Source organism: Poecilia formosa, unplaced genomic scaffold (assembly GCF_000485575.1).
Source record: "Poecilia formosa unplaced genomic scaffold, Poecilia_formosa-5.1.2 Scaffold354, whole genome shotgun sequence".
Taxonomy (NCBI): Eukaryota; Metazoa; Chordata; class Actinopteri; order Cyprinodontiformes; family Poeciliidae; genus Poecilia; species Poecilia formosa.
The window spans coordinates 293299-302753 of record NW_006800293.1 but is presented as its reverse complement, the minus strand read 5'-3'; the positions used below and the strand labels follow the sequence as shown (position 1 = coordinate 302753).

Here is a 9455-nt window from a genome sequence, read left to right as displayed (position 1 = left end):
TATATGGGATAACTTATTTTATCCAAACAAGTTGACCTCAGTTAGCCTGATGGTGTTCCACCATTATTAAATCCGTCGGGCAGTAACGGTTTTTCTTTCTAGCTGAACCTTCATTTGACAGTACCGCTGAAAATACACCTCCAAAACACTCGGTTGTAACCGGAGTTTATCCCTAAAGTTTGTTACTGACACTGACACTCTACTGCTGCCCTGAAGGGTTAGCTGAACCGACAGGGCTTTAACCCCAGCAGATACTCAACGAGGCTCTGTAAGAGCTACATCTGCAACCAGACCAGTTCAAACATGATTCCCCACCCGTCACAAAAGCTAAATATGTGTCAGTGATTCTTACCGGTAGACGGGGCGAGATCTCTGCTGAACACCGGTGACAAAAAAACCGGCTGGGCCGTGGAGGGGCTTCGGCCATTTCTAGTACTGGGTGAGTGCTACTGTACGGACGGATAACAGCAAGGGACACTAGAGCCCGACTTTTGCTTTTGCGACAGGAAAAGGAAACAGCAGCACCAGAGTGTAATGTAAAGTGTGTAAATATTACCAATAAAAGAACTTCCGGCTTTTCTTCTAAGAAAGAAAGAAAGAAAGAAAGAAACCTCCATACAAATATTCCTTTCAAATTTTCCAGCTTGACAATTGCACTTGTACTGTACGTTTCATACAATTGTCATTTTTCTTCAAATCCCTTTAAATGCATCTGTACATATATGGTCTATTGTTTGATCCTTTTTGTTAATATTTATAAATGATTTTCAATTTGACAAGTAGAAAATTAGTGTGTGAAAAACACAGACCGGAAGTGGCATTTTAATTGACGTTAGCGTCATTCCGTTAGCTGCTACTGCGGCAGCTGGAGGCCTCGTTCTCTGTATTTTGTCCGTTTTCTTTGTATATTTATCCTCTAGCTACGACCATGGAGTCTGGCGATGGAGGTAATTATTCAGTGTATCTGTAATATAAAAATAAATATGCTAGTTGCACTTTCTGACGAAACGAATCGGTCGGCTAGTTTTGCAATTACCTAGCTTATGTCGTATTTGAGCGTATCGTTTGGTCAGCCAGTGTTAACTAGCTGACAGGTGAACTAACTAGCCATTACTTTACACCAGTTAAGTCAATGAAGATTTCTTAATAAATGAAATGCATATCAGTTGCAATTTCTATTATCTTAAGATCCTTGGCTTCAGCACTTTTGTCTATTACTGTAGTATACACCGTGTCACTCCAGAGTAAATTAACTACAAAGCTATACCATACTCGCAAGTATGTGTATGTTTCCCAAGAGATACTGATATTCGAAATATGGATATGACTGGGTTTTGAGGCCTTAAAAAGGCTAAATATTACACTCCCTTTATTGTTCTTATCACAGGACCACGTAGCCATTTTAAATCCCTTTTTTACATGCAGGGATTTTGAGTGCCAGATCGACACAAAGTAGTGTCTACTTGTAAAGTGGCAGGAAAAAAATGTAATAATTTTCACATTTTTATGCATAAATGTATGAAAAGTGCAGTGTGCATTTTATTTTCACACACCAGCTAGTACGCTAATGCTTTAAATAGCGGCATTTCGCTCCCGTAATAACTGCAAGTCTTCCAACTTAGCACATGTAGAGACTGACATTTTTGTAGATTCGCAATTGCAAATTAGCCCAAACTCAGGCAGTATAAATCACATTGCAGTGCTCTGAATGAATGAGTAATAAAAGGAAACCAACATTTTTATCTTGTTGAAAATATCCCTATGTAGAAATTTCCTCCTTCGGGTTCCTTTGAGTCACCCGAATTGTATTATCAATGACCAATAAGTGGATTAGGTCATTTGTAAACTTCATAATTATTAGTTCTGATTAGAAAACGTCTTCAACTTTTTATGGCTGGATGTTGCGCTTTCAAATGTGTCTTAGGACGAGGAGGGTGGATGTCCAAACCAGGTCAGCAGCAAAAAAACAAGATGAACATGAATATTCTCCGCCAAGAGAAACTGATCGCTCAGAAGAAAAAGGAGATTGAAGAAAGAATGGCAGAGCAAGCAAAACTGAATGCTCAGACAGCAAGCAAGTCCCTGCCTCCAAGGTAGTCAAACATCTGCAAAACTGGGATTGACATTAAATATTTTTAAATATATTAGTCAGTGTGTTTTCTGGGGAAATTGTTTTTTATTCTCGCGGTCTTTGAGTAAACTAAGAGATTTGTTTTCTTATTCCTGTAGTTTACCCATTCCTCAGGGACCTTCTTCAAATAAATTCGCAAACGATGGAAGCTTCTTACAGCAGTTCATGAAGATGCAAAAAGAAAAAACAAACAATATTTCGGGTAAGTTTCTTTATTTGCATTGTTTTCTTATTGAAATTACACATCCTTTCACTTCTGTTTGGCGATCTAATGTCACATTAGATTTCAACCAAGTATGAGAAATGCTTTGAAGTATGACGTGGTTGTTTTAACTTATTCACGAGAGTCATAAAAATAAAAAAAAATTATTGGATATGTGATAGATACCAGAATACATAAAATGTTTTAACTTTCGCTTTCTAGATTCCACCAGTGACTCCAAGGCTCCTTTAAGTTCAGGTCCATCTCCATTTGGAAACACTTTGCAGAAGAAAAGCGTTTCGGTCGGCCAGCGGCCTGGGGTCAAAGTTAGCAAAATGCTCAGTCAGTTCAAGACCTACGCCCAGCCCAAGAAGAACCCAGTTCTCAGCCAAAGGCCTAGCGTGTTTTCCTCTCCTGATGATGACGATGAGGAAGAGGAGACCGATTACTCCAAGTTCTTAGAGATGAAAGGTAATTCAAGGCCTGTATCTTATAAATCTGACTGTGGACCGCTCCGTGCCTTGGACAGTTCAGTGGTTGCTTTGCGTGCTCCGGTGGAACAGTTGCCTTGTGTCTGGCATATTGTCATATGTGCCTTTTGAGTAAATATACTCATAGCCTGCTTAAAGTCTCTCCCCCAGTGGATTCAGACACCAGACTCATTATCAACAAGATGGCCTCTTTCGTGGCAGAAGGAGGACCTGAGCTGGAGAAGAAGGCAATGGAGGACTACAAAGATGATCCTATGTTCTCGTAGGTTTTAATATCTCGGTCAGATTCGTTTAACACAGATTGCGTTTTTTGTTTTTTCTATACTCATACGGATTCATTATTCTTCTTGCCTTGCAGGTTCTTATTTGATAAAAGCAGCTTGGAGTATCTCTACTTCAAACACAAAGTTGCAGTTCTGAAGAACAATTTGCAGAAACTTGAGAATAAATCAGAAAATGGTAAAAGTTCAATTTGTTCTTCACCTTCTATTTACTTTTATCTGTTTTATATATATTTTTTTCAAACAAACATTTAGGGCACACAGACTGTGCTGCTTTTCTGCAGCATATTATTAGATAGAACATTAAATAATTTAAATAATTCTCAAGCAGCTTTAGAAGAGATGCCATTTCTTAAAAGCTGAGTCGGCTGTAAAATGTCAAAGTCCGGTCTCCATTGTTAGCAGTTATCAACGGTCTTGCAGCAGATTCAAATCATTTAATTGAATCTTTACTGTGCCGGCCACATTCACTGGTTCTCTTAGTAAAGATGCTTGAAAAACCTTGAAATAAATTCATGTTTTCTTGTTAAAATGTCACTTAAGACAGATGGTGGTCTCAGCTATTTGAAAATTTCTACTTGTACTTGAATCTAGTAATACATAATCTCTTGTCAGTATTTGATATGCACTGCTATTTGTCTTCTAAAGCTAACTTTACAAAACATACATATAAATAGAATATTAAGGTAGTTTCATTTGAGTTAATTTGTTTATTTATTGTGCTAAAAACCTCACATCCAAAGATTTCCCCATTCACCAGCCCTGTCCGTCCTTGCTCCTCCTCCCCTTTCCTCTTCTTATTCCCTATTGGCTCTAGACTGGTGCTGTGTGAGGGCCAGTTGAGTACGGTACAGTAGTAGAGTGTGAATTGAGTCCCAGTACTAATAGGCTGCTTAAAGTCTCCCCCCCAGTGGACGTGGAAACCCAGGAAATCATTGAAAATCTGGCCCGGTTTGTGGCGGAGGGTGGCCCCGAGGTTGAAGCCATCGCCATTGAACGCAACAGAGAAAATCCTGCATTCAGGTTCTTTTGTGTTTCTGTTACTCGTTTTCAAATTCATTCTCTGTCTTTTTTTTTTTTTTTTTTTTTTTTTACCATTTATTTATTTCAGATCTAACAAAAAATGTTTCCTCATCTCCATTCTCCAGCTTTTTATTCGACCAGCAAAGTCCAGCCTACTTTCTCTACAGAAAGAAACTACAAGAGTACCACTCTGCATCTCGGTGCTCTTCGCCGCCGCCAGCAGACTCCAGGACAGATGTCCAGCGTCCAGTTGCGTCTTCGTTACCTGTAAGCTCCCCACATAATCTGACCAGCACATCGGTGCCTCAACATCAGGAGTCAGAAACGCCGCCTGTCAAACGAAAGAGGAAGAGCAGATGGGGGTCTGAAGAGGACAAAGTGCAGCTGCCAGTTGCACCAATTGTTATTCCCCAAGATATTAACGTCCCAGATCCTAACACACCCTCCCTATCTGGTAAGCCGTCTGTTTAATTCATTTGCATTATTTTTAATGCTGTTTATGTCAGTTATATTTTGTGAATGTTTGCTGTGTGGTCTCTTTCAGCTCAAGAGCTGAGCGGCCTCGGTTATAAGAAGGGAAAGCCTCTTGGTTTGGTTGGAGTGACCGAGCTCTCTGAGGACCAGAAGAGACAAATCAAAGAACAGCAAGAGGTATACGGTTGCAAATGTCATTGTGATGTTTTTATATTTATAATTTTGTAAAAAAAATAAATAAATTGTGAACCATGTAAAATTATAGTGGAGTCTAAATTGGCTTTAGAAAATAAAATAAAAAAAAAATTATGAGAATAAAGTCGTATGAAAATAAAAACAAAGTAAAGCAAGACAAAAGATCTACTATTACCAGAATTAAGTCACAATATTACAATTTTATTCAGGTAATATTATGACTTTATTTTCGTAAGAGGTTCCTCTTGTAATTTCATTTTTTTTATTGTTTTTTAGTATGGCCGTAATACTCTATTGTACTTTATTGTCTTACATTAGTATCCTATCTGATCATTACAGATAGGATTACTCAAACAACAGTCTTTATAGAATATTGATCTTTATTTCTGAGATTCCCAAAAGTCTGCCGTCATTTCAAAAGCCATCATGTAATAGTTGAATAAAGACTCTGTTGGCTTCTTGAGGGCAGCAAACATGTTGTGGAAATTAAATACTCATGACTTTATGTCTCCTTAATTTTAAAACCTTCTTGCCAACTTTGACTTTATTTTTTTGCATTCTCTTATTGGAAAAGATTGAGCTGAAAGTCTTGGTGCATCTGTTCATACAGCTCTACATAAATCTTACCCGATGTTGTTGTTTTTTTTTGTTTGTTTTTTTTACTAATACAAAAGCCTTTTGCAGCCATAACCGTTTAGATCTTATCATTTTAGTTTTTGCCAAACCCTCATCCCCGTCTTTTCCACACAGATGCAAGAGATGTATGAAATGATCATGAAGCACAAACGTGCAATGGCGGACATGCAGAAGTTGTGGGAGAAAGCCATTAGAGATCACCAACACGAGTATGACAGCGACGAAGAAGTGGACCAGGATGACGGCACCTGGGAGCATCAGCTGAGAAAGATGGAGATGGAGAAGACGCGCGGTACGCCGGAGAAATCCAACAAAACGTTGCTGTGCATTGTAACTGCAGCGATCGCTTGTGATGGTTTCATTACCATTTTTAAATGACTAAGTTCATTCTTTTCCTCAATTCCAGAGTGGGCGGAGTCTCTGACAGAAATGGGGAAAGGGAAACATTTCATTGGAGACTTCCTTCCCCCCGAGGAGCTGGAGAAATTCATGGAGACCTTCAAGGCTCTCAAGGTTTGTTTTGCTTTCTTTTCATTTGTTTTTGGTCTTATGAGAAAGATTCATAAAGAGTAATCAAATTCATAACCCTTAGTATGTCATTGTTGGGGGTTTACCAGGTGACAGTTCTGACTCTTTGAAATTAATTCATGTTAAGTGTCTGGTCATAGTGATGTCGGTTCATTATCAATCATTATCATCTTTCTCTTTTTGAGGAAATCTCACAGGTTTAAGCTTGTATTATTTTCAACAAACCTGTAAAATGATATTTTGAAATAGAATAGTCAACACAACGGATGCAAAAAATTATGTCTAAAAGTGTCAAGTAAAAAGAAGAAACCCTACAAATAAAATTTTAAATATTCACTTATTTTTACTCCAGGGTCTTTAAATCTTTTTGTGTATTCAAGCTGTCCAGCTTCAGGCTTAATAGTAGATTTTTTTTCAAGTGGAAATGGAAAGAAAAGTGTGTTTTGTTTTTTTCTTCCTCAGGTTTTCTGTGTATTGGAGAAACGGTTTGTGTGAACAATGAAGGCCAGTTATCCAGAGAGTACAGAGTACAGCTCTGGTCAAGAGGCTTGTCCTGTAATAAACTTTAGTGCTCCATAATATACTGCACCCTACATTTCTACAGGACCAACAGGAACATTTGTACAAATAATATCAAATTGAAAGAGCAGTAGGAAGGATCTTGCAACAAGTTAAATTCTTTGAAAGCAGAATTAACTCAATTAATTTCTAACAAATAACAATTGTTTCCTGGGTTTGAAACTGCAAGGAGTATATTATTTGAAAACATATACTTGTTTTTTTTTTATACATTTGGTAGCAATTTGAAATGTATCAAATGGAACCTGAATAAGACCGACCTTCAGCACATCTTTATGTCATCTCCATCATCAGCATAAATATAGATATGAACAAAATTAACTAATATTAATTACCGGTATATAAATGTATCTTAAAGTTTTTGGTAATCCTAGCAACTGATGTATTTTGTTTTCTAAAAGGTAAAGGAAATTTCCTCTTCATGTCCATGGTTTCCACAAAATAATTTTAAAACTTTACTGGAAGCATTTCTCATTCCTAGTCATCTGGGTTCAGTGTAATGTCTGCATCCATGTGAGATTTAAACGCCTACGGCTGTGGAAGGAAATCCAGTTATCGATTAAAAAAAATAAAAAATCAAGATGCGTGAGACAAGGTGGACATGCATAATCTCCTGGGCAGACGATAAAAACATCTGGATCAAATTTTAATTGTGTCGGATATATGTCTCGGATACTTAAACAACTCTGTAATATTGTCTTGCAGGAAGGCCGGGACCCCGACTACTCAGAGTATAAAGAGTTTAAGTTGACGGTGGAGAATCTTGGTTTCCGAATGCTCATGAAAATGGGCTGGAAGGAGGGAGAAGGCCTTGGCAGTGAAGGACAAGGAATCAAAGCTCCTGTTAACAAGTGAGTCCTTCTCACTCTTTAAGTTTTGCCCTTATAGTAACAAAAAAGAAGAAAATGTCCTTCTATGTACATTATGTCAGTACTTTCATTTAATGTAGTGTTTATGTTGCAGGAGTGGAATATTAATATAAAAATCATTTTTATCTCTGTTTGAGAACTTGAAAGATATTCCAACACAAATCAAACTTATATTTAAAAATACTTATTTCACATACATTCTAGACAAAACACCAGTATTTTGCTCCCGGTCAGTCATGAACCACAAAGGTGATTTTGTGTTTTTCTCTCCGTCCCGCTCCAGAGGAACCACCGCCATGAACGGCGCGGGGTTTGGAGTCGATCGTCCAGCTGAGCTGTCGAAAGGCGATGATGAGTATGACGCTTTCAGAAAGAGGATGATGCTCGCCTACCGCTTCAGGCCCAATCCCCTGGTAATGAGTTTTTCACATTTTGATGAAGTTGAATTGTGCAAAGAGCGTTTAAATCTACTAATTTCTCTATTCATACACTTTGAACTTCTCCACATTTTGTCATGTTACAAACACAAACTTTTAACGCATTTTATTGGATTTCAATGCAACGGACCAACAAAAACTAGCACTTAAGAAGATGCTTCTGGTCAGTTAAGATCATAAGTACTTTAACTTTCTGACATCTAAATTAGTTTGTTTCATTCTGTCATTAAAAAATCCTAAAAGCTATACTGAAGTTTCTGGTTTAATGTTAGAAAATGTGAAACAGTTCAGTACTTTTACAGGGTTCTGTATGCATATAGTCATTTTTGCAATTGTTGTTTGTACATTGTATTTCTACTGCGATCTCCTAATGTGATCTACTGTCTTTTATTTGCAGAATAATCCACGGAGGCCATATTACTGATATGGAGGACTGTTTCTGTTTGTGCTCGTCGTTTCATTGTAACAAAAGGATAGTTTGCGCATCGGCTGCTCATACGGTTGGTTTTTAAAATCAAAAGTGTTTTGACAGTAGAGATTTTTGTGTTGATGTCTGTGAAAGGAAAAGAAAGAGAACATCTCAAACGTTGAAAAAGATTGTTGGGAAAATGTCGTGTATTACACTAAACTATCAGCTTTCTATAAACTTTTGCTAATTTGTCTGTTACATTGCGATGAATCTGTGTAACATGATCAAATGTATGAAGAAGTCCATCTGGTTTTCATCAGTGTTTCACTCCTGTGTTGTCTGGCTTTCTTACGGATCTGTGCGTCCTTAGCTAAATAAAAGTTTTGTATAAGTTCACGGTCTTCTGATAAGTTCTCACATCGAGTGAGGTTGTCACTGTGCCCCAATCATTACAATGTATCATAACTTCCATTGTTCACAATAAAAAACAACATCAAAAAAAACCTTACCTGAAATATAAGGCTTTGGAAAATACTTTTTGACTCCCAATTGCTGTACTTGTTTATCTGGAAACAAATTTGACGTACTCATTTTTATGTTTTGGGGGGAAAATTTTGTTCTATGCACTGATATTCATGTGCCTTTGAAACTCTTTATTTCTGATTCTGGATGACTGTGACAGTAAGCAGTGTTGACTGGAGAAACCAGCAGTAGGGAGAGTGACAGATCAGTGAAATCAGACCTTTAGTTTGCCATTCCCTAGAGAGGTTTACATGGGATAAATATAACTCAAGAGGTCCCAGCAAAGCAAGAGCTACTTTTTGGCCACATCATCAATTACAGGAAAGATCAGAAAAATTGGTAAAACTGGTGGCATGCAGCTAGTATTTTAATTTGTCGCTCATAAATCAACATGGCTGAATATATTTTGAAATGGTTTGGCAAATTTAAAGTCATTTTCATTCAACCAGCAAGTTTGTCTCTGATTAGATATGAAACATCTCATAAAAGACAGGACAGAGTTCAAGGGGTGTTGCCTAAAAATTTCATTCATGATTTACCAAAAGAAAAAAAATGTCATGTTAAACATTATTTGTACCTATTAAAAAATGTGTGTGTGAAACATTTGTCATTACAACCCTTCTTGTGGTCGCTAATCAGAAATTAAAAGTTTCCAGAAGCCAATCTTTATTTTCCTTC

At 37.4% G+C, this 9455-nt stretch overlaps 2 protein-coding genes across 3 annotated transcripts in view; one reads left to right on the top strand and one right to left on the bottom strand.

Annotated features, from left to right (window-relative positions):
- rnf126 (ring finger protein 126) overlaps window positions 1-505 on the bottom strand; it is a 5737-nt gene extending 5232 nt beyond the window's left edge. For both annotated transcript variants that reach the window (XM_007574506.2, XM_007574508.2), the window contains exon 1: window positions 353-505. In XM_007574506.2, coding sequence (XP_007574568.1) covers window positions 353-427 — 75 coding nt within the window. In that variant the 5' untranslated portion in view covers window positions 428-505. The remainder of the gene's footprint in view (window positions 1-352) is intronic.
- Window positions 506-811: 306 nt separating this feature from the next.
- On the top strand, window positions 812-8770 carry sugp1 (SURP and G patch domain containing 1). Its single transcript, XM_007574505.2, has 14 exons — window positions 812-947; window positions 1925-2093; window positions 2230-2333; window positions 2556-2804; window positions 2963-3086; window positions 3183-3283; window positions 4005-4128; window positions 4254-4582; window positions 4673-4779; window positions 5548-5725; window positions 5840-5946; window positions 7246-7391; window positions 7693-7822; window positions 8244-8770. Exons 1-14 carry the CDS (start codon window positions 929-931, stop codon window positions 8268-8270), a joined length of 1914 nt encoding a protein of 637 aa, XP_007574567.1. The 5' UTR covers window positions 812-928; the 3' UTR covers window positions 8271-8770.
- Window positions 8771-9455: the final 685 nt, after the last annotated feature.

What these genes read in the sequence shown, in the direction of transcription:
- sugp1 (XM_007574505.2), top strand. An exon ending in CAAGTTCTTAGAGATGAAAG is followed by an intron (nt 2,805 to 2,962) that starts GTAATTCAAGGC and finishes GCCTGCTTAAAG; the next exon opens with TCTCTCCCCCAGTGGATTCA. An exon ending in AAATCAAAGAACAGCAAGAG is followed by an intron (nt 4,780 to 5,547) that starts GTATACGGTTGC and finishes TTTTCCACACAG; the next exon opens with ATGCAAGAGATGTATGAAAT.